The sequence below is a fragment of the Grampus griseus genome (assembly GCF_964374135.1).
Source record: "Grampus griseus genome assembly, chromosome: 19".
Lineage (NCBI taxonomy): Eukaryota > Metazoa > Chordata > Mammalia > Artiodactyla > Delphinidae > Grampus > Grampus griseus.
In genome coordinates, this window is record NC_139013.1 from 10,645,949 (window position 1) to 10,671,881 (window position 25,933).

General features: G+C 42.1%; 1 protein-coding gene across 1 annotated transcript; it reads right to left on the reverse strand.

Annotated features, from left to right (window-relative positions):
* Positions 1 to 6,168: 6,168 nt before the first annotated feature.
* LOC309836687 (uncharacterized protein) lies at positions 6,169 to 24,220 on the reverse strand (the record flags this gene model as incomplete). The annotated part of the gene is made up of 4 exons (XM_082676787.1): positions 24,195 to 24,220; positions 16,515 to 16,609; positions 12,788 to 12,914; positions 6,169 to 8,036 (listed from the first exon to the last, which is right to left on the reverse strand). Exons 2-4 carry the CDS (start codon positions 16,527 to 16,529, stop codon positions 6,169 to 6,171), a joined length of 2,010 nt encoding a protein of 669 aa, XP_082532913.1. The 5' UTR covers positions 16,530 to 16,609; positions 24,195 to 24,220.
* Positions 24,221 to 25,933: the final 1,713 nt, after the last annotated feature.

Here is a 25,933-nt window from a genome sequence, read left to right on the forward strand (position 1 = left end):
TCTCTGATTTCTAATAAGTTTGATCTTTTTTTCAAATGCTTGGTAGCTTCATCTATGTCTACTTAAACCTTTTGCCCCATTTTCTAATGTGGATGCTATCATTTTCTTCCTCATTTCTATTACATATTCTGATTATTAATACCTTTTCAGTTTTACCAATTACAAGTATCCTTTCCTAATTGGGCACGTGTTTCTAAAATTTTTCTATTGTGTTCTTCATGGAATAGAAATCTTTAATTATAAGATATAAGATAATAAAAAAATAATTTCTTAATATCTGTGCTTCTGAAACTCCTCAGATGAAAAAATATATTTCTACCTTTTAAAAATTAACTTTCTAGACTTACCTTTCACATGTAGGTCCTTTAAATATTTTGGAGTCTATGTACATTTTATTACATGGGATCCACTTTAATTTTTCTCCAAGAGAAATTCTTAAAAATAATGATATTCATGGCTTGAAGATTCAATATTACAAAGATATCAGTAATCCCCAAAATGATCTATAGGCTCAATCAAACCCCAATAAAAATATCAGCATTTTTTCCCTTGGAGACTGATGAGATGTCTATAAATATTATGTGGAAAAGCAAAGAGCTAAAAGAAGAGCTGGGACAATCTGAAAGAAGAATGAAAAGAAAGATATTAGTCACATTAAATCTTACTATAAATCTACAATATAAGATAGTCTGGTGTTTGCTCAAGGACAGACAAGATAATAGACATCAAAATCCATGTTGAAACAGACATTATAACAACGTGTAAAAAGAAAACACTGCAAGGAGTTCCCTGGTGGTCTAGTGGTTAGGATTCAGCGCTTTCACTGTGGTGACCCTGGTTCAATCCCTGGTCGGGGAACTGAGATCCTGCAAGCCACGCAGCACGGCCAAAAGAAAAAAGAAAGAAAAGAAAATACTGCAGCAGAGAGGGAAAAGTCTTGTTAATACAGTTGATCCTTGAAGTAGGGTTCAAGGGGGTTAGGGGTGCCAACCCTCTGCTAAGTTGAAAATCCAAGTATAACTTATAGTCAGTCCTCTGTACGTACATGGTTTCTCCATAATCGGCAATTCTGCATCTGAGGATTCAACCAACCTTGGATCGTGTAGTAGTGCAGTATTGACTATTGAAAATAGTCACTTGTGCACTTGTGTAGTTTAAACCCATGTTGTCCAAGGGTCAACTATTGGTTCTCAGTCAGCTGGATATCCATATGGGAAAATATTAATCATTACAGCATAGGATACAAAAATATAAATTCCAGAAGATCTGCAGACTTAAATTTGAAATGTATACAATGATGCTTTAGGAAAGAAACGTAAGATAACAGCCTTTTTGCCTTGGAGTAGGAAGAATTTCTTAAGACCAAAAAAATCACAAACTGTGAAAGAAAAAATTGAAAAATTGGACTATTTTAAGGTTAAGAAACACTGTAAATCCAAACGCACCACTAATGGGCCAAAAGTGAGAGATATTTTAAAAACATCTATGGAATAAAAGACTCAGATGCATCCCTCATGCCCATGCATTCTTCAAGGGTCAACTGTATCTACCAAAGTTGAACATATATAACCCTTTGGTTCCACCCACAGAAATATCCCTCAAACAAGTGCACAAAGCATGTTCTAGATTGCTCACATCACCACTGTGATAGCGAAGAATGGGGAAGTACCCAATACCCACCAATAATAGGATTAATAAATAGATTTTGATATGTTTACACACTGCAATAATATCCACCAATGAAAATGAATCAAAGTTATCCACTCCCAACAATATGGATAAATGTCATGGATATACTGTTGAGCAAATGAAGCCAACACAAAATAGTACCTATTACATGACTCCATTTACATAAAGTACAAAATAGGCTAAGTGAATCTACACCATTACAAATTAGTGGCTACCATATGGAAAGGAAGGTTACTAGAAAGAGCCAAAAAGGGATGTTTCTAGGGCTTGGGGTTTGTCCTGGTCCTCCAAGAACTAGATGGCAAAGTGCTGAGAAAGACTTTAATGAACAAATATTTTATTAGGGAAAACATCGGAGAGAAAAGGGCAGGGAGCTCTGGAAGGCTGACAGAACCGAGCTCATAGTGCAAGTCTGACCCTGAGTGAAGATTTGGAAGAAAGATTTGGTAAATCATCCTAGACTGCCTTGTAATCTAAGTAAAATCCTTCAAGGCTGTCAGGGAGTCCTTGAAAAAAGGTCACTGGACAGAGGAATCCTGGTCTCCAAGAAATGGCCTGCCTTAGGATCCCTGCTGTGTTGACTAGGAGCAATCGGGGCAAGACTGGCCTCCATGCGAAAGTGGTGACGGATTTAAGAGCAGCAGCTGGGACCTTTGGTCAGTTATGCTCCCTGTGGTCATAACTGTGAAATAGGAGACTCTCAACTTGGATGCTTCCTTGTGATAAGATTTGGTTGTTTATTTCTGTCAGTAATAATACTGAAGCAACGTTGCGTCCTTCTCAGTACATCGTATCCCAGAGATCTAAAATGTTGGTTTGTTCTGTTATTGATAATGTTCATCTCTTGGCTAAGGTAGTGTTCACCAAATTTATACCTACTGTATTTCCTGTTGTGATTAATACTACTTTGTGGAGAGATATTTTGGGTTTTGTAGCATCCTGTTCCTCATAAACTTTCAACCAGTAGTTTTATAATTCATTGATTATTCTTGCCAGAACCTATAATTACTACAATGGTTGTAAATAATGATTTTTACATTACATCATTCCTTCTATATATTTATGGCTTGGCATTCTATTATGAGAGCCCTTCCTTCCCTCCCTTCCTCTTTTTTATTCATATTCTGTATGATAATTATTTATTTTATGTTCAAATTGCTCAGATTTACCCAGTGTGAGTCTCTTCAAGCTGGATCTTTTTACATGTCCCACCACTCTTTCCTACTTTCTGGCACAGCAAATTTTCTCCAAGATCATTCTATACTTTCCTTGCTCCAGCCCTGAAATAGAAACGTGGATATATATGCTTATATACACCACACACACGTGTGTGTTTGTATATCCTCACACTTCCATATCTACTTCTGTAAATACCTAGCACGTGCACTCACTCCCTCTCTCTCTATAGATGGATGGACGGATGGATGGATGGATAGACAGATCTATATAAATAACTTATGGTCAGACTTCCATATGCGTGGTTCCTCTGTATCTGCAATTCTGCAACCATGGGTTCAACCAACCACAGATCATGTAGTACTGTAGTAATTACTATTTTTAAAAAAACCCTGCTGGGCTTCCCTGGTGGCGCAGTGGTTGAGAGTCCGCCTGCCGATGCAGGGGACACGGGTTCGTGTCCCGGTCCGGGAAGATCCCACATGCCGCGGAGCGGCTGGGCCCGTGAGCCATGGCCGCTGAGCCTGCGCGTACGGAGCCTGTGCTCCGCAACGGGAGAGGCCACAACAGTGAGAGGCCCGCGTACCGCAAACAAACAAAACAAAAAACCCCTGCATATAAGTGGACCTGCCCAGTTCAAACCCATATTGTTCAAGGGTCAAGTGTAACTTGCTAAATAAAGCCCTTTATCCAACTATACTAAAAATACCACCATTGGTCTGAGTATGGAATGGCATCCAAACCTGCTTTGTCATTACTGGTTCCACATGCTGAGGGTCCTCTGCTATTATGCTCAGTTCTCTCCTCATGCACATCTTTTCAACAAGAGAAACTTTTTTTTTTTTTTAACCTCCACAATGTAGGTATATCTACTTTTGTTTCTAGCTCCAGGATTTTCCCTCTCCCTATTACGGATCTGTAGTTAAAGCACAGCATAAATAATAAAGCTTCAATTGTTGAAACGCATCAATTTTTCTGTGTATGCAAAATAATCTGAGAATTGTTTTGCTTTTGAAATTGGCTTCCAGAGTTCATACCGTAATTCTGATCTTATATGCCTTATGACAATATAGAACAATCATATTATGAGGTCTTAACTGCAAGGGATAATTAGTTAGTACTTTTTCAAACTCTATTGTAATAATTTCCTGCTTTGGCAATATTCACTATTCAATGAAAAAAATATAACATGAAGTTATAAAACAGAAAAATACCACAAAATGCTCCTTGCCTAGGAAAACCACTCTGGAAGAGTATCCCTTTACACATGATCTTATGCATGTACACATACATGTGCGCACACGCACACATATACAAACACTAACAAAGATTTATGGTTGATTATACTATGAAGGCTACAATCTGTGATCTCTCAAAGCCCATATTGTGTATCTCCTGCCATTATGGTATCTGTCATAATTTTCTTTTTTTAAATAAAATTATTTATTTTTGGCTGCGTGGGGTCTTCGTTGCTGTGTGCGGGCTTTCCCTAGTTGCAGTGAGTGTGGGCTACTCCTCGTTGCGGTGCGCGGGCCTCTCATTGCAGTGGCTTCTCTTGTTGCGGAGCACAGGCTCTAAGCACATAGGCTTCAGTAGTTGTGGCACAAAGCCCCAGTAGTTGTGGCGCACGGGCTTAGTTGCTCCACAGCATGTGGGATCTTCCTGGACCAGGGCTCGAACCCCTGTCCCCTGCATTGCCAGGCGAATTCTTAGCCACTGCACCACCAGGAAAGTCCCTGTCATCATTTTAATGGCTACAGATTAATATAGGAATATATCAAAACTCAAATTCTTACAGCTGTACACTAATTTCCATTAAAAAATTCAGTGACATCATTGAGGTGGTGCTCATTTTTTGATATTTTAATCTCATAATCAATAACTTCCAATTATATGATTTCTAGATCAAAGGGATGTACAATCTAATATATTCTGATATATACTCCTTTCCTGAAACCGTGCTTTACTGCTACCAGTAGGGAAAAGCACATAAATGTTAGTCTTGTCTCAATAATACATTTGATAATTTTATCAAATTCCTACAAGTTTTCTGGGTATTTGCCTCATGGATGTGGGGGAAGAATATGGCATGGCCCCTACCTGAGAAGTTTTGATAGAAAAAATGCTACAATAATTAGAAGGCAAACATTTCAAAGTCTGGATGAAAATGCAGAGACTTAGAAATCAGTAAGGTCAACTAAAAAATTTTTTTCTAGGGACAAACAATCTTTGTGACACTTTTAAAGTGTTACAGTAAACCCTACCTTAACATTGACAGACAAAAAAATCAATTGTATACTATGCAGTTACTGTTGTTGTAAAGTTAATCATGTTTTCTCAGTCTGTACCGTCAGAAAAAAAAATCACAAGATAGTTCAATTTCTACTGAACACAGTCCTTGGAAAACTAGACGGGGCCTCAAAAAAACACCCAACTTGAGAACAGAGGCTGCAGGAGGCAAGGAGCCAGTTGCGATAGGCTAATAGCATATTAATATTGAAGATTGGGGGGCTTCCCTGGTGGTGCAGTGGTTAAGAATCTGCCTGCCAATGCAGGGGACATGGGTTTGAGCCCTGGTCCAGGAAGATCCCACATGCCGCAGAGCAACTCAGCCACATGCCACAACTACTGAAGCCTGCATGCCTAGAGCCCGTGCTCCACAACACGAGAAGCCACCGCAATGAGAAGCCACGCACCACAATGAAGAGTAGCCCCTGCTCACTGCAAATAGAGAAAGCCTGTGTGCAGCAATGAAGACCCAACGCAACCAAAAATAAATTAAAAAAATATATATATATTGAAGATTGGTTTTCTGCAGTGGTTTTCAGTATTTCAACAAATGGTCACGTCCTGAATTAATTTTATTTTGCAGGTTTCCTCCTCTGAATACAACTTTCATATATTATACATTTCCCCCTTTTGGTTTATTTAAAACACAAGTACTGAGCACACCTAAAAGCGCTAGTCAATGTTAAGGTTGTGTAGATTGAGCAGCCAAGTCCCTGCCCTCATGGAACGCACATTCTCATGGACATCAATTTTGACTAGCTAATCCTTACACTTTTATTAAAGGCCAGACCAAACTCTTTTCCTTTCTAAGTGCTATCTCCTAAGTGACATCTGATAAATGTCAAAGTTCTGAATGCAGCCCTTACTGCACCACTCAGAAGGGATCTCTGCTGTGTGGTCTGGTGAACACTAGGATCTGTTTAGCTACTGCTTCAACACCAACTAACCTAAAATACTTTCTCTCCTATGAGACCTGACGCTTGCAAGAATTCACGTTGCACTTTTTTGAAAACATCATTTTGTAGAACTTCTTTCCTCTGACAGTTCCTTGATGTTCTTACCACTCTCGCTGCTTTCATAAAATGTATCCCCAGTATGCATTTTGTGATGACTTACAAGATTGGAGCGCCAACTGAAGCTTTTACCACAGGTCTCACACTGGTAAGGTTTCTCCCCTGTATGAACTCGCCTGTGATACTGAAGCTGTGAAGACCGACTAAAGACTTTACCACACACATCACACCTGTACGGCTTCTCTCCAGTGTGGACACTCTGATGAAGCTGAAGACTTGAGGCCTGACTGAAGTGCTTCCCACACTCCCCACACTTATATGGTTTCTCTCCTGTGTGGACCCTCTGATGCATGTCGAGGTTCAGGCTCCACTTGAAGCCCTTCCCACACTCCTCACATTTGTATGGCTTTTCTCCAGTGTGGACTTTTTGATGGGCTTGAAGGTGTGAACTCCGACTGAAGCTCTTCCCACACTCTTCACATTTGAATGGTTTTTCTCCACTGTGGACTCTCTGATGGGTCAGAAGATGAGATGCCTGACTAAAAACCTTCCCACATTCCTCACAATTATATGGTTTCTCTCCGGTGTGGATTCTGCAGTGAATTTTAAGATCTGCTCTACGACTAAATCCCTTCCCACACTCTTCACATTTGTATGGTTTCTCACCAGTATGGATCAGCTGGTGGATCTGAAGTCGTGAACTCTGATTGAAGCCCTGCCCACACTCCTCACACTTGTAAGGTTTCTCTATGCTGTGGGCCTTCTGATGGATTTTAAGATATGAACTCTGACGGAAGCCTTTCCCACATACCTCACATTTATAGGGTTTCTCTCCTGTGTGGATGACCAGATGAACTTGATAATGGATTTTCATCCTGAAGTGCTTCCCACACTCACTGCATCTGTATGGTTTCTCTCCTGTGTGGACTCCCTGATGGGCTTGAAAACTTGAACTGTAAATGAAGCCCTTACCACACACTTTACAGACATACGGTTTCTCTCCCGTGTGGATTCTCCGATGGGCCTGAAATTGTGAAGGCTGAATGAAGCACTTACCGCACTCCTCACATTTATAAGGTTTCTCTCCTGTGTGGACCCTCTGATGGATATGAAGATTTGAGCTACAAGTGAAACACTTCCCACACTCATCACATTTGTATGGCTTCTCTCCAGTGTGGACCATACAATGACTGTTAAGGGCTGATCTACGGCGGAAGTTCTTACCACATATATCACATTTGAACGGTTTCTCCCCAGTGTGGATTCTCTGATGTTCCTGAAGATGTGAAGCATGAATGAAGGCCCTTCCACATTGGTCACAATTATAAGGTTTCTCTCCCATATGTAATTTACAATGAACAGTAAGTGTTGACCTACGACTGAAGCCTTTCCCACACTGCTCACATCTGAATGGCTTCTCTACAGTGTGGACTTTCTGATGAGCTTGCAGCTGTGAGCTCTGACTGAACTCCTTGCCACACTCATCACACTTATAGCGCTTCTCTCCCGAGTGAACTCTCTGATGAATGCGAAGTGCTGAGCTGTAACAGAAGCTTTTTCCACACTCACCACATGTATGAGACTTCTCTCCTGGGTGTATTTGTTGATGAAGATCAAAGTTGGAGACATCACTGAAGGATCTTGTACATTCATTACACTGATAAGGTTTCTGGCCTGTGTGAGTTTCAGAGAATCCTGCCCCAACCTGGCCAGATGAGTCACCATGTTGGTGGAATTCAGAACTTTTTATCATGGAGTCTTGACACCTGGTGAAGTCACTTGCAATGTGTTGCCAGATCTGCCAGGAGGAAAGCTCTTCATGTGGTCCTGCTTCTGAAACAGTCTCCATCTCACTTTGGATCTTTCCTTCTGCAAAGACATAAAGTTCAGAGATGTGGACAACTGAAGGCTCTGCTCAGTGCTGTCAAGATTTCACATTTAGGAGACAGTGTGAGACTTGAATGAATCCAGAGAATGTTCAGTTCGCCTCTTCCATTGTATGTCATGGGCTCTGGTTTGCGTGCCAAAGGAAACCAAGAGGTGGTCCAGCTGGCTCCTATCCACTAAGCATAACAAAACCCACTGGTGCAAATTTCCTATGTGAGGCGCAAGTTAGACATCAAAACCTTAACTTAAAAAATTGATAACTAGATTCAAATTGTTCACCTATGGCCATTTCTACTGAATTTCAAAGGCGGCCTAGAATCTTGGATAGTAAACTATATAGTTAATAAATGATGTAGATAAAAAAGTTATATAGATAACAAAATATGAATCAACTAGAACTTTAAGGAAAAGCAATAACTTTTCCATAAACAAAATTTGGAAGCAACCAAGATGTCCTTCGGTAGGTGAATGGATAAATAAATTGTGGTACCTCCACACTGCGGAATATTATTCAGTGCTAAGATGAAGTGTGCTATCAAGCCAGGAAAAGAAGTGGAGGAAACGTAAATGCATATTATTAAAAAAGAAGAAAGAAAGAAGCCAATCTGAAAAGCCTACATACTGTATGGTTCCAACTATTTGATGTTCTGGAAAAGGCAAAAGTATGGAGACAGTAAAAAGGTCAGTGGCTGCCAAGGGTTAGGGGGAAGGAGGGATGAATAAGCAAAGCAGAGAAGATTTTTAGGCAGTGGAAATACTCTGTATGATATTAATAATGGTGGCTACATGGCGTTATACATTTGTCCAAATCCATAAAATGTACAACACCAAGAATTAACCCTAATGTAAAGTATAGTCTCTGGATGATAACGATGTGTCAGTGTAGGCTCATCAGTTGTATCTGGTAGGACATGTCAATGATGCTAAAGCCTGTGAGTGTCGGGAGGGCAAGGGATATATGAGATATCTCTGCACCTACCTCTCAATTTTGCTGTGAGCCTAAAACTGCTCTGAAAACAAAACAAAACAAAACAGGCTTTTTTTTTTTTTTTGCTGTGGGATCTCAGTTCTCCAACCAGGGATCGAACCCAGGCCCTCAGCAGTGAAAGCACAGAGTCCTAACCCCTGGAGCACCAGGGAATACTCATATACAAAAAAAAAGAAGAAGAAGGAGAAGAAGAAGGAAGAAAATACTTGTGAAGAAATTGACAAGTTTCAAAGGAGAAATTCACTCCCCTCCATTTAAGGTGCCTTCTCTTTGATCCAGTAGGCATATGATAAACAGCCTCTCTACAACTCTGCCTTGGGTCACTTTATTGGAAAGTTACTTTAGCGTTGAGGTGATTGGAATGCTTAGAATGACTTGCAGGTTTGGCAGCAAATATATAATCACACACCGACTAAAACACAGTGAAAGCAGAGGACAGAACTTCAGCTCCTACTGGCAGGTTTTCTCCATTAGGACAAAAAGGAAACCAAGTTGAACAGATAACATACACTGTCCTAAACCTGATATTAATTCAGACCTCTAAGAAAAAAAGTAAAAAAGTGGAAGGTAATCTTTTACTCAGAGACAGATATTGAGAAAGGGAAAAGGTGAGGTCACAGTATAAACTCTGAAAGCTAATCCTAAAACGGGAGTTAAATTCTGCCAGGAAGTCTTCTCAGACAGACACCTGGGTGACTTCTCATGTCTTTTAGGCCTCTGTTCAATGTCAACCCACCACCGAGGCCTCTTTACCACCTAATGTAAAATAACCAATCCTGCCCTCACTCAGTCTACCTGTGGCAAGGTCCATCCTCCTTGAATCTGTTTATGTTCTACACAGCACTTTTCCCCACATGACTCACTAAATCATTTGTTGTTTAATATGTCTCTTTCCCACTGCAATGCATCAAAGTGGGAAGCATTTCACACTTTGTACATGGAACACATTTTTACACATTCCTACTTTATAATCACTGTCCAGAATCATGCCTGGAGTACAGTGAGTACCCTACAAATGCATGTTGAATGAATAAATGAATCTCGCTTTGACTTTTTTATGAGAGCTTAAGCCAAGTCCTACAAGGAAAACATCTTTTCCAAGTAAGTTATTTGAAATATCAAAGGGACAGAGAACTCAGTTTTGCTGGAAAGCTGAAAAGCTGTCCCAGAGACCAGGGTACACCAAGCATGCTGTTAATAAAGAAAATCAAAGGTGGCAAAAATCCCTTGGGGTGAAAAGAAAGCAAGAGGGCCCATCACTAGTTCCTTCTGAATCTTTTGGACTATCTCTTTGAAAACAGAATGTGGGGGACTTCCCTGGTGGTGTAGTGGTTAAGAATCCGCCTGCCATTGCAGGGGACATGGGTTTGAGCCCTGGTCCGGGAAGATCCCACATGCCGTGGAGCAACTAAGCCCGTGCGCCACAACTACTGAGCCTGCGCTCTAGAGCCCGTGAGCTACAGATGCTGAGCCCACATGCCACAACTACTGAAGCTCACGAGCCTAGAGCCTGTGCTCCTCAACAAGAGAAGCCACGGCAATGAGAAACCTGCGCACTGCAACAAAGAGTAGCCCCCGTTCGCCGCAACTAGAGAAAGCCCATGTGCAGCAACGAAGACCCAACTCAGCCAAAAATAAATAAATAAAAGACATAAATTTGTAAAAAAAGAAATTAGTACAACACTGTAAATCAACTATACTTCAATTAAAAAAGAAAGTAATTGAAACAGAAAGTAATTGGAAAAATAAAATAAATAAAAATGAAATTAAAAAATGAATAAGAAAAAAAATAAAAGTAATCGGATAGACATTCATCAAAAGACAAAAATGTTCTGCAACCTCCTTCATTCACTCTGGTTTGCACATGACTAACAGTTATCTCCATGACCCTCGGAGACACGGGGGTCTCCTGTTCCATCCATCAACACGCTCACTAAGTCAACAAATATTTACAGACACCTGCCACATACCAGGATGCTCTGGGTACTGAGGACAGAGCACTAAACAGGACAGACAAAACTCCTCACTCCTGTGGATCACACTTCAGTGCAGAGAGAGAAGTGATAAGCAAGCAAACCAAAGTCTGTGAGACCCAATAAAAGGCAGAACAAGCAGAGTACAGGGAGGATGGGATTTTAGACAGGGTGGTCAGAGGAGGCCTTTCGCGTGCTGTTAGAACGGAGCGGAGACCTGAAGGCAGTAAGGGAGGAACAGGAGGATCTGAGGTAAAAGGAAGAGAGAGAGCAAGGTGAGGGCTAAGAGGCAGAAGTCCCGGCAGTGGGCAGAGTAACTCTCCCCCAAGGAACTCACGTCCTGATTTTTGGAACCTAAGATATGTTAGGTTATGTGGCAGAGGGGAATTAAGGTTGCAGATGGGGTTGAAGTTGCTGATCCGCTGACTTTAAAAGGGAAGATGATCCTCTACTATGGGGTGGGCGTGGGGTCTCAATGCAGTCAAAAGGGCCCTTCAAAGAGGAAGTGGGATGCAGAAGAAGAGCGGGAGAGGGGCGTGCAAATACACAGCAAGGGGCAGAGAGAAGCGATGTCACTGGCTGTGAAGATGGAGGCAGGCGGCCACAGGCTAAGAGATTTGGGTGACCACTAGCAGCTGGAAAGGCAGGTTCTCCCCTAGAGCCCCCAAGGAGAAACGCAATGGTGCCAACACCTTGATTTCAGCCCCGTGAGAACCACGGTACAGCTCTGACCTCTGGAAGTGTAAGATGATCAACATGCGTTGTGTTAAGCCATGAAGTTTGTGGTGATTTATTAGGGCAGCCACGGGCAATACAGCGTCCCGGGCAGGTCTGAGAACACTGCGGAGGCCGGCAGGGGTGGGAGGGATGGAGCGAGAGAGGAGGGCAGAGGAGAGGAATTGGAGAGGCAGCAGGGGCCCATGAGTGGACCCTGGAGGACTCCAGAAGCCACTTGAAGAGGTTTTAACTTTGAGAAAAATAAGCCATAAAAGGTTTGGAATAGAGGAATGGCAATCTTTCCTAAGCATCACTTTTGGCTGTGACGGGGAGAACAGACTATAGGAGGGGAAGGGTAGGAGCAGGGCAACCAGTACAAAGGCGTGTGAAAGAAGGGGTCTGGCAGTTTGGACCAGATGACAGCAAAGGATTGGAGAAAAGTAAAAACACATAGAAGAGCCTCCCCAAGGACTCTTATCTGCCTGGTTCTTAGCTGATGTCCCTTCTCTTTGGGTTGCTGCCTTCACCACCCAAAGCTTTTTTCCTTTTCTAAGTGGAATATATCATGTTTGAAGGGGTGACACCCTGTGAACATGCAGAGTCACATACTTAAAATGAACACACTAAAGGTACAATTTACTGGAAATTTAGACTCCTGAATTAAATGTTGATCAATGAATCAAAACCAGTGTATTCAAAAAAAAAAACAAAAAACATGACCTATTTGAAGAAATACCAGTATTTCAAGACCCAGACACATATGTGTAATAAATATTACAGAAACCGATTTATTGCCAATGTCTGTCTTCATTAAATCTCCTCCCATCAGTTCTTACATCACTCACGCAATTGGCAAGAGTTTTTGCTGCAACATATTCCATTCTTCCCAACAAGTATTTTTCTACCTTATTTGATTTCGTTAAAAAATTGTTGGTACAAAAGTGAGGTCTCCAAATGCAGGTGACCGTTTCAAGACCCCCAAAGCCTTCAACACCTAAGGACACAAAGCCAAACCGGGGAGCTGACATTAGGTTAGAGAGGGTGCCTGTCCTCACCTACTGAGACCAGGTTCCGGAAGTTCTCCAGCATCACTTCCTGGTACAGCTTCCTCTGGGTGGAGTCCAGCAGCCCCAGCTCTTCCTCCGTGAAGGTCACAGCCACATCCTTGAAGGTCACCGCCTCCTACGACACCAAACACATGTAGCCTCAATCTTACAACCAATGGCCACTTGAAAAGGGACAGTTGGGGCTTCCCTGTTAGCACAGTGGTTAAGACTCCACGCTCCCAATGCAGGGGGCCTGGGTTCAATCCCTGGCCCGGGAACTAGATCCCACATGCATGCCATAACTATGAGTTCGCATGCCACAACTAAGGAGCCAGTGAGCCACAGCTAAGGAGCCTGCCTGCCACAACTAAGACCCAATGCAACCAAATAAATAAATAAATATTTTAAAAACAAAAAAGAAAGACAGAAAAAGGACAGTGCTGAAAAGGTGGAGAGGATGGGAGGGAAGTGAGCCCAGATTCTGAGGGACTTCAGTCAAATCTGTAGACTTCCCAGACCTTCTCCTTTCATCCTGCCAATGTCACACACTGATTTTCCTCAGCCTCACTGAAAGTGTGGCAGTGACAACCGTCCTTGTATTTATTTTGCGCCCTCATTGGGTCTACTTACCAGTAAGCCTCCCAAAACCCTAAATATATGTCCTGGACTACATGCATTTTACTTTTTGTTGAATATTGCCAACTGTCCCGAGAAGAATTTTGCAATTTAGTCCAAACATATTTGACAGCAATGGCCTTCTTCCTCTCACACACACGAACCCTGTTGTGATAGAAAAGCTACCACTTTTCTTTATTGTCTGCCAAGCTAACAAGCTTTTGGTAACCTGTGTGGGACATCGATGTAGTTCACCCTATGTAACCTCAAGGTACACTTTTTTTTTTTTGAGAAAAAGCTTTATGGCGAGGTCAACCAACAAGGAGACAGGAAGCAAGGCTCTCAAGTCTGTTTCCTCGATCCAGGGTCTGGGGCAAAATTTAAGGGGTCAGGGGAATTTCAAACTTGGAAGCTGACTGGCTAGACTTGAATTAGAGTGCATATAAGCTACTCATGCTGCTAGAAGCCAGATTTCCCTATTGAAGGACTTCTTGCTTGGTAAAGGGCTCTGGTAGCAATATTTCTATTCTCTGAGTTCCACAGACTGAAGAGTCTTGGTTCCAGGATCTTCCTAGAGACATGGGTTCCCATCTTGCACACACTACATCTCTTAATTGCAACATTCAGTGTCACGCTCTGGATCCAAAATGACTTGGCATGATTCCCAAAGGTCTGCATGGCCCTTAACCCTTACTAGCTGCGTGACTTGGGACAAGCTTGCCTATGTGCCTGAGCTTCCTCTCTGTATAATGGTCCTTACGTGACAGAGTTCTTTCAAGGATTAAACAAGGGAATATCTATGGCATTTGGAAGAGTATGTGGCACAGAGTAAGTGCCTGATAAACATTTGCTATTACTTTTATTATTCCTTCATATTATAACACCTATTTCATCCCATTTCGTGGCTGCGTATTATTCCAGAGAACTGATTATCTACATTTACCTGTTCTAAATAAAGCATATTTAATTTTACATATTTTTCTCTTTATAATCCATCCTGCAAAGAACATCATTTTTATAGACCTTATTTCCCTCATTATTTAAAAATACTTGCAGGACTTCCCTGGTGGTGCAGTGGTTAAGAGTCTACCTGCCAATGCAGGGGACACAAGTTCGATCCCTGGTCCGGGAAGATGCCACATGCCATGAAGCAACAAAGCCCGTGTGCCACAACTACTGAGCCTGCGCTCTAGAGCCCGTGAGCCACAACTACTGAAGCCCGTGTGCCTAGAGCCTGTGCTCCGCAGCAAGAGAAGCCACTGCAATGAGAAGCCCGCGCACCGCAATGAAGAGTAGCCCCCACTCACCACAACTAGAGAAAGCTTGCACGCAGCAACGAAGACCCAACGTGGCCAAAAATAAACAAATAATTGCAAAAGAAAATTAAAATGTCAAAATAGGCATATTTAAAATTATATTTTTAATTATATATTAAAATTATATAATGGCAGGTTTTCTTCCCAATTTCTTTTCCTACTTCCCTAATCTTTGAAGAGAGTACAAGTACCCTGAATCTCCATATATTGGCCAAGAGCAAGTTATAAAGTTTCCCACGGTTTTTGTAATCTGATTTGGAAGAACAATTTGCTTTAGTATTCCCACTTATCTGATTATAAATTAATACTAATACCTTTCCAGATGTTTATTAACCATCTGTATCTGTCCTCTTTAACATACCTGTTCATGTCCTCATTCATATTCCGCTATATTTTTTCCTTTGTCCTATGTATAAGATTCTTTATTCTGGATTTTGTCTTTTTTTGGAATCCGTTTGGTAAATACTTTTGCCCCAGGTTGCTATTTTTTCTGGTAATACCATGTAAGGTATCTTTTGCCACAGAGGAATTTAAAGATTTTATACAACGACTGTGCTAACTTTGTGTGCCTGGAGCGCTGAGCATCTCAGAGTACCTGCGGCGGTACTCAGGTAGAGGAGAGATGCAGAAAGAGAAGAGACGCAACCCAAGAAAGGGGTCGGGGAGGAGCAGCGCCACCTACTGACTGTGGAAATCATCACTCAAAAGGCCCTCCAGACAACAACACTACAAGACACAGGTCTCAAATGAACTCTTTCTTTCTTCTTGTTTATCTTTCACTTAAGCAGACTGCTTAGCATTCCAGACCCTTGGTTTCCTGTGTCAACGTGAGCAGGTGTCTCATATTTCAAGTGTTTGAAAAGAAAATGAGACAAAATCTCCTCACGCAGCTGCTCTAAAGAGTAAATGCAGAAACAGAAGTCAAGTTACTGGCAAATCTAGTATCACTGGACATTTTAAGCTAAGGTTACATACTACTTTAGTCAAACTGGTTAATACATAAAAGAACAAAAAAGGACCAGTAAATAAAATATACACAAGCCATGACTCAGGCCTGGGGAAGTCAGAATCCAGCTCTTCCTGTGTGAAAACCTCCAAATATGTTTGTGCAAAGCAAGTTAGGGCTGCGCCATGCTTGTATTTGGATATTCTACCTAGAAAACAGCCAACATGACACATATCAAATGCACTCTTTCTATACTGAGCTCATGGTACAGTAAGGAGAAAAAACTGAGACTGTTTTCAGAACTGATTTTGGGGGGGGAAGTTTTAATGTAGGAAAGCTGTCATTGCAGGGTGGCTTAGAACAGTCAAATTCCTAAACCATCTAAATGGCTACAGGTGGGAAGCAGTTATAAATAAAAGGGTACCAAAAAAATAAAATAAAAACGTACATCAGTTCAATGACAAATATGTTGTATCCATTAAAAAAATGAACGTTATCTAGTATTAAAGGAAAGAAGTTACAATTTAAAATTAAATGTACATCATAAATACAAAAGAGTTATGAATGCACATGAGAAAAAGAGTAAGAGAAAATAAAAACAGTTTGTCAGGAGGGAAGTAGTGAAGTGAGAGAGTTGTTCATTTCTAGTCATTTTTCTACTCTATAAAATAAATAATAATAACACAAAATAAACAATAAAAACAAATGCAATGAACACTCAAAAGGGACAACTTAAGAGCTGGGAGAAGAACAGGCCCTCCCATGTCTCTTGTTCTGCTTGAGTCATCCCAAGACAAACGTGCAACAGTCTGAGTAATGAGATGGAACTTTAAAAGTGAGAAAGGCAGGCCCTACTCACCTTGAACATGGTCATGTTTCCTCCTGTGTCTGGGGATGGGCACAGTCCTGAGTTACACAGATCCTGGGAGGTCAGAACTGCACCTGGCAGAGTGTCTGGGAAGGCAGAAAAAAGACATGAAAGAGTGACCTGGGTCGCCGCTCACCCATGCAGATGCTTCTTGTGAATGAGCATATGAATGTTCACAGCAGCATTATTCATAATAACCTAAATTTGGAAACACCCAAAATATTGGCCTATGCATGAAAGAACAGACAAATTGTGGCATATCCATACAATGGAATATTATGCACCAATGAAAAGGAATGAAGTCTTGATTATGCTACAACATGGATGAACCCTTGCAAATGTGTGGGAAAGCAAAAGAAGACTGACACAAAAGTCTACATATTGTATTGTATGATTCCATTTATATGAAATGTCCAGAATAGGCAAATCTATGGAGACAGAAAGTAGGTTAGTGGTAGCCTGGGTATCTGGGGAGAGAATGGGGGTTAACTAAGGAATCCAACTGGGGAAATGAAAATGTTCCAAATTATTATGACAATGGTTGCACCACTCAGCAAAGTTACTAAAAAATCATTGATTTGTACATCTCAAGTGGGTGAATTCTATGATATGTACAATATACCTCAAGCTGGTAAAAATAAACGTTTATTAATCTACATGTCATTTAGAATACTAATTTATGGATCCTGAGTCCATACTAATATTTACATTTAAATGAATAAATAAATAAGTGGGAGAGAAGAAGCTTCTCTTTATAGTAGAATGCCCACTAATATATGTATCTCCCCATAATAAAACTTTATTAATTCCAAAAAACAAGAGTAACTTTACAATGGAGAAATCTGACAGACATTACCTTAGCCTAGTAAACAAAGTTGAGTTTACCAATATAGGGACAAACTGATATCCTTTGGCTCCTGTTATGTTGCAGTGACGAGGACACTTCACCACTTCTGTGGAATCCCTGCCAACAATGCGTAATCTGAAGCTAAACATGAAATATATCAGATGAACCTCAAATGGTCCTCCAAAATAACTTGCCTCTATACTCCCTAAAAGCATCAAGAACAAAAAAGACAAAGGCTGTGGAATCATTCCATGTCAAAGAAGAACATTATGAAAAGTATGAAAAAAATTTTGTAAAATGTTTATAAACAAATATACACCTTAAGGCAAGGCATAAAATTGGAATTTTTTTTTAACGATCAAGTGCATGAGCTTTATTATTGCTTTTTAAGTTGAGGTATAATTGGGTTATAATATTAATTTCAGGTGTACGACATAATCATTCTAGTTTTGTATATGTTGTGAAATAATTACCACAATAAATCTAGTCAACATACATCACCATACATAATTACAAATTTATGTATTGTGTGTGATGAGAAATTTTAGGATCTACTCTTCTAGAAACTTTCAAATGAGCAATACAGTATTATTAACTAGAGTCATAATGGTGTACATTATATTTCCATGATTTATTTACTCTATTCAAACTTGCAAGTTTGAACCTTTTAACCACTTTCATCCATTTCACCCACCCCCGCCACACCCTGTCTCTGGCAACCACCAATCTGTTCTCTGTATCTGTGAGCTGGGTATAAAATTGGACTTTAAACTGAGGGGAAAACCAGTTATGAAGACTTCCAATGAAAAACAGAACAAAATACAGGACGTGGATTATATAACAGTATGTTACCTAATATGCTACCTGGCATTATCTACTGTTACCTATTAACTATGATTAGAAATAACTTAATAGATATCTAATATATAAACACTATTCTCTAGTATAATATCTAGTATAGGGGCTTCCCTGGTGGCGCAGTGGTTTAAGAATCCGCCTGCCAACGCAGGGGACACGGGTTTGAGCCCTGGTCCGGGAAGATCCCATATGCCACGGAGCAACTTAGCCCGTGTGCCACAACTACTGAGCCTGCACTCTAGAGCCTGCGAGCTACAACTACTGAACCCACGTGCTGCAACTACTGAAGCCGCGTGCCTAGAGCCCATGCTCTGCAACAAGAGAAGCCACCGCAGTGAGAAGCCCGCGCACTGCAACAAAGAGTAGCCCCCGCTTGATGCAACTAAAGAAAGCCCATGTGCAGCAACAAAGACCCCACGCAGCCAAAAATAAATAAATTAATTAATTAATTAAAAAATATATTTAGTATAATAGTCTAATATTACCAAGTATGTGATGCTAAAATCCTATAGTCAGCCTTTCCTAAATCCCTCTTACCAAGACACCCCCTGATTACTCATGGTATGTGGGCTTCCTTCATGCAGAAAGCTAAGACGAGCTGTCACTGAATATAGGTACATTCCTGATGGAGGAACAGAGTAGATAGGCAAAATGTAAACAATTGGTGAATTTAGGTAACAAGTATAGGAGAGTTCCTTATACTACTTTTGCAACTTTGCTATAGGTTTAAAATTATATAAAAATAAAACTTTCTTAAAAATCAGGAAACAGTCACAGGAATAACAATAATAATGAAAATAGTAAGACTGATCATTCAATTACATGGAAGTTCATTAGTTTATTCTTTCTTGTCAGTGTTTGGAAATCTCCATACTTAAAACACATAAGGGGAAAATCACTGAGAAAGGTAGGATAAAATAATCTGTAAAATGTTTATAAACAAATACACAAAAAGAATCACTAAACAGAAATGCATTAGAAGCTTAACTGTTGCTATCTTTACACCCTGAATTAATAAGTAATTAAACAATTTTTTTCTCTCAAATTTCTTTAATTTCTGAATGTTCCACAATGATACAGTTCTATGAGAATAATATTATTTGTAACAAGTGAAACAAAATAGTTGATGATATTTTGAAAAACTCATAGAAAAGTCCAAGCCCATTTTATTTGATGTTAAGGTCCCTCACAATCAAGTTCTGACTAAACTGCTTGATTCCACCTAGTTCCTAAAGCTTAAGGAGAATTACATCCAAAAGATTATGAACTCAAGCTCTGGACTCAGACTGCCTGAATTCCAACCCCACCTCAGCCTCTTACTTGGTGGGTGACTATGGGCAAATAACTTTCAGCTCCCTGGGTCTCAATCTCATTTTTCAAAACAGGAAAAGAGCAATATTTCTTCACGGAGCCATGGTGTGACATAATGTATTTATTTGTGTAAAGCCCTCATCACTTAAGTTAACAGTTAAGGATTAATTACTATCAATACTCATGTCCAATTACACATCCTACACATTCTCTGACTGATGTGAAGATCATTGTAAAACAAAACTGTCAAGTCCCACTCACGTGGAGCTTTGCTATCATGTAGCTCAGGGTCACTCCCTCTACCTCCGTGTGGTCCTTTTTGAGAAATCACGCTGGAGAAAGAAAGAATGCTATGAAGTGCCACGATTGAGTCCCCGTCCCCATAAAAGTTAAAGCTTCCCCTCCCTCCGAGCAATCTAGAAGCAATCCCGAGCAATCCGGAACCTTCCCCTCCAAAAGAGTCAGAAGGGGTCCGGGATTATCCAGCGTCACGCAGAGACAGAGAGAAGGGCAAGTGTCATTGAAGCTGGATTTCTGACCCTAACCCGGGGACCTGACCGCTCCTCGAGAAATTAACACTAAGGAGAGATCATTCACTACGTGCCAGGAACTTAAGATTTCTATTTGTACCACCTTTTTCAATTCCCAAAACAATTCTTCTAGGAAGGTCCTAACATTTTAAAGAAAAGCAACGGGAGGCACAGGGAGATTAACTCCCCACGCGAGGAAGTGGAAGCGCGCGTGGAAGGTGTAGGGAGGCGGACTGGGCGAGGTGAGAGCCGCGGAAATTCCCAATCCAGGGGATACGCGAGCGTAGCCAGTCGCCTCTTGGGGTTTCGAGAACGCCCCAAACGCACAGAGGCTCCGCCGAGGGGCACGTACATGGCCGCCCTCGCCCCTCCGCACCTGCATTCTCCGCCGAGGATTCTTTTCCCCTAAATCGATTGCCAGGTGGTTGCGCGTCCCAAGCGGAGACACAGGAAGCTCGCAAGGGCCAGCGAGACGCGGAACAGACGCACGGGCCCACAGAAAATACACCGGCAACCCGCCCACTCCGGGAACGGAAGTGCCTACGAGTCCACCGGGCTTTCTGGACTACACTTCCCAGAATTCGTCAGATCCGCCTCCCTGAGCGGAAGTGCGAGCGACTACACAGTGCCTGGACTACATCTCCCAGAATGCCGAAGAAAACAGTCCAGAGGCTCACTTTCCAGGAAGACTACGGGAAGCTCCTTGACTACGGTTCCCAAAATGCCAGAGAGAAAAGATTCCGCCAAGTCCCAACTTCCGGGGTGGTAAGGCGGCTTCCTACACTGAGAGTCTGCATTACGTTTCCCTGAGTCCTCCAGCGAAAATGTTCCATAGACACGACTTTCTGAAGTCGAAATGCCTCCAATTATGGCAGGAGTATTGTTGGAAAGGGAACAAGTGAGGAGATGCAATCTTCAAGAAATTAATAGGGTGGGGGACTTCCTTGGCCGTCCAGTGGCTAGGACTGGACGTTCCCACTCCAGGGCCTTGACAAGGGTTTGATCCCTGGTTGGGAACTAAGATCCCGCATGCCGCAGGGCGCAACCAAAATTTTTTTTTAAATAAAAAAGAAAGAAGTTAAGGGGGGATGACTGTTTAGGGAACACTAGGTGATTGAAAGTAGTTTGATTTGAATATAATCTGACAATATGAGGCTAAAACTGAGAGATCAAAGAATAGGCGAGGTAGAATGATTTGGGAGGGACCAGGAGGATCGAAGAAGGTACCAGACCGGTGGTACCACTGGTTTTTCAGGAAAAATAACTTGAGAGGGCCAAAGTGGAAGCTTGTCCTCATGGAAAAGTGCTCTTCCCTCATTTACACTTTTCATTGAAGTTATGATCCCTCTTTGGAGGTGAAAACACCAAATTTCAGAGACGTTAAGAAACTGTCTGCTATCTCAAAGCAAGCATAATGAAGGCTGAAGAGCTTGGCATTGGAGTCATTCTGACTCCCAAAGCCAAAATGCTAGAGCACTGGGGAGGATTCTATTGATGGAGGATGTTTTGTACTGAGTTTTTTCCTTTATATTTTCTGGTTAAAATATCTTTATTATAGTGAGCAATTTAAAAACACATATGTTGGGACTTCCGTGGTGGCGCACTGGGTAAGAATCCGCCTGCCAGTGCAGGGGACACAGGTCCGAGCCCTGGTCCCGGAAGATCCCACATGCTACGGAGCAACTAAGCCGGTGCGCCACAACTACTGAAGCCGATGCGCCTAGAGCCTGTGCTCCACGACAAGAGAAGCCACCGCAATGAGGAGCTTGTGCACCAAAATGAAGAGTAGCCCCCGCTCGTTGCAACTAGAGAAAGCCCGCGCACAGCAACAAAGACCCAACGCAGCCAAAGATAAATAAAATATATTAAAAAAAATAAAAATAAAAACATATGTTATTGGAAGCCAATTAAAAATTGTATAAAGCAAAATGGGGGAGAGGGGGATGCACCTAGATTCCTTCCCCTTGAAGATAACCAGATTTTTTTTCTCTCTGTAAACATGTCAACACATATGCCTATCAACATACATCTTTGTTTTTTAAAATGAAATCTTGTGTTCTGTATCTATTTTTCTAAACTCAGTATAAGCTAGTCATTTTCTAATGTCAGCCACTGAAAATCTAACTCCTTCCAAAAGATGGCTGTATAATGGTGTGTTGAATGTAATGAGAATTAAAAACAAAATACTCCTGACATCTGAAAGCTGACATGGCACTCACAGGCCAATAGTATTCTCCTTTGGGACATAAATCACAGACTACCATCCTCAAATGAGGTTTCTCTGAGACCACGGTAAAGTGAGACAAAAGAAGACCCCTTCGTAATTTTTAGACAGACAAAAACAAGGTCACTGTGCCACCCACACAATGACAAACATCCTCCTCTTGGCTAAAAGAGTGATGCTATTTCTTTACCACTTAGAGCTTTATCTTTGTTCTAGTCTGCTCTCCCCAAATATAACATTTATTGAGATACTAAATCTTAAAATTGCTTCTGCTTTCTGGCAGCATCCAATCCGGAGTGAACCCTGCGTCTTAGGCCCTCTCCCAAAACACTTAAATGAAGCCCAAATCCTGTAATAGATTTTTTTCCTGACACCCTCTTACCGTCGTGGCACCTCATGGTTCCCCAAGGTGGGTGTAATCTCTCACCGCAATGAATAAACCCGATTTATCAAACCACTGCTGTGTTCCTGGATGAATTAAATAAGCATTTTGGCACAATCCCTGATGAGTACTAGATTTGCCATTATATAGGAAGCTGCAATGAACACGGTTTTATGTTGTTCTGGGAAAGATACTCAGGTAGAGGAGAGATGCAGGAAGATGCCACAGGAAGGGAGTTATTTATCCTTATCTTTGAGATGGATAGTCTTTACCTCAATGGTTAAAGCAGATGTGCTGTGTGTGTGTGACAGGCCATGAGTCAGGCTGCTTTTGCTCACACAAAGTTCAGGCCGAACCATGTATAAGCTAAAATGACTGCCCCATACCTCGATATGTGAACATTTTCTCCATCAAGACTTTTATTCATACCATCCCATTTAATTCTCAAACCACCGTATTAGGAAGGTAGTGTTAAAAAAGAAAGAACAGGCCCGGTACTTCCCTGGTGGTCCAGTGGTTAAGACTCCGTGCTTCCAGTGCAGGGGGCAAGGGTTTGATGTCTGCTGGGGGGAACTAAGATCCCGCATGCCCGGAGGCGGCTAAAAAAAAAAAAAAAAGGCCCAAAATGGAGTCATTTGCTACACCCCGCCCCATGACAGCAAACCAAGACTTAACTGCAGTTTCCACCTTACATAGAAATATAATGCTAATCAACCAGGCTGGTATTTTCTGGCCAGCACTAACGAGGTAATCTATTACAAAGCCCATTTCCATCCCCCAGAGAAGAGGCAATCTTCACGATAAAGCCCTTGCCATTCCATTCCCCACAAAAAGAGATCTTGACCTAAAAATAATCCTTTCTTTTCTTTTACTAATAATTCCTTTGCCCTACTTTTCTGCCTAAAACAAAACAAAAAAAACTTTCCATTTTGTACAACCCTTATATTTACTAGATGGGATGCTGCTCAATTCACCAACTGTTGCATAAAGCCAATTAAATCTTCAAATTTACACAGCTGAATTTTGTTTGATTTTGCCTTTTTTGTTTTGTTTTTGGCCCCGCCATGTGGCTTGTGGGAGCTTACCTCGCCCACCAGGGATTGAACCCGGCCCTCGGCAGTGAAAGCTCGGAGTCCTAACCACTGGACCTTCGGAATATTCCCTGAATTTTGTTTTTTAAGAGTAGTAATGTCATCCCAATTTTACAAGAAACCATCAGAGACAGAAATTTAAGTAATTCATCCAATGTTCTACTGCGGGAAATGACAGAGCAGGGTATTAGGTGCACGGCCTAGGGGATGGGTCCTCAAGGCGAGAGCCCTAGTGCCCCTCCAACCAGGCCAGGAACGATCCCATCCGCCGCACCAAACGCAGAGGACTCCGCCCAAAGGAACAACCGCCCACGCCCCAGCCCTCAAACCATAGCTCTCTGAAGCAGCTCTTTCCCCCAAATTGATGGCTGGGTTGGACAGGTTCCCAGGGAAATTCCCACGGGTCGCAAAACGAGGAAGCAACTCACCAGCGCGAGGGAAGAGAGGGAGACTACCTGACCGCCCAGAGCTGCAGGGCCTGAAACCCCGCCCCCAGGCTGCGCTGGGGATACACTTCCCACAATTCCCCTGTCCCAGCGGCGCCTGTGCGGAAGCGTCTGAGTCTCTACGGAACTTGTAAACTACACTTCCCAGAAAGCCAGAGGAGAACACAGCCCGAGTTCCCACCCTCTTCCGCCGGAAGTACTTCAGCCACTTCGGAGCTGTTGGACTACAGTTCACACAAATCCCTTGGGGACAAAGTTCATATTGCCGAGTTCCTGGGCAGTAAGGTGGTTTCGTACTGGGGCTAGTGTTACCTTAACCTGAATCCGTGAGCGAAAACTATTGTATGTTGTTTAAACTGCTGTTCGTTTTGTCTCTGTTAGAACAGCAAACCTAGATAATATCATTGGAAAGTTTAGTTCAAACTCCATTGGTGAACTTCAGATCCTCTGAAGAATGCACAAGATGAAAGCTCAAATAGCTGCGCATTTGGAGATCTACATAGCAGAACTGTTGATAAAATATTTTAATTTAAAACTGTATTACAAGGAGTTCCTTGGTGGGCTAGTGGTTAGAATTCTGTCCTTTCACTGCTGTGGCTGGGGTTCAATCCCTGGTCGAGGAACAGAGATCCCGCAAGCCATGCGGCGTGGCAAAAACAAAACAAAACAGAAAAACTGTATTACAACCTTCATGGGCCCAAGAGAGGTAGAGTAATTTGATTGATTCTTTATTGTGTCTCCTACATGAGTCTGAGTCACCCAAAATCAGTGAGCTCCATTCTGGCAGCGCACTGTCAGGCCATGGCCTGCAACATTTGGTTGCAACAATTCATTTACAATAGTCTTTTTAAAATCTATTGACAGGGCTTCCCTGGTGGCGCAGTGGTTGAGAGTCCGCCTGCCAATGCAGGGGACACCGGTTCATGCCCCGGTCTGGGAAGATCCCACATGCCGCGGAGCGGCTGGGCCCGTGAGCCGTGGCCGCTGAGCCTGCGCGTCCGGAGCCTGTGCTCCGCAACGGGAGAGGCCACAACAGTGAGAGGCCCGCGTACTGCAAAAAAAAAAAAAAAAATCTATTGACAAAAGTCACGGAAAAAATCATTTCAATTTGAATGGGGGCCACCCCAACAGCAGGCCCATGTAAAAAGACCATCCAACAAGCGATGCCACATCTGCCTGGTGACCCCTTGGTGGGATGGTGGAAGTCCTAGCAACTGTCTTGTGCCCCTTGGAGTCTTTAGTCCACACATGATAGCCAGCAACTCCCCATGTGTTTCGGATACAAACTACCCTCAGCAGCTGAGATAGATTTCTCTTAAAAGACAAATCTTAGTGCTGATTGGGCCCTACTTGAGAAAAAAGCCATCATAGGCCCTGAGCCCATGACCCTTAAGTGCAACTGCCTATTTTACCATAGGTTATGGAAACAACACCCCACAGGCTTGGAACAGGCAGTGAAGCCTCCTTATTAAAAGGAAATGGTATCTACAGGATACGGCTTGAACCCTCAGGCATATCCAAACTACAGGCGAATGTGGCTTTTCCCACCCTCTGTCCTTTGCCCAAGTCCACAAAGCCAGGAGGGATTGCCCCCTCCTGGCCCCATTGGCCATCCGTGGGGCCTCTTGGGATAAACCAAGTCCCAGTGGAAAGGGAGTCCATTTATTTCAGTTAGCAGCACCACATCGTTCGTGATGGAGCCCAATGGAGAGATACCACTT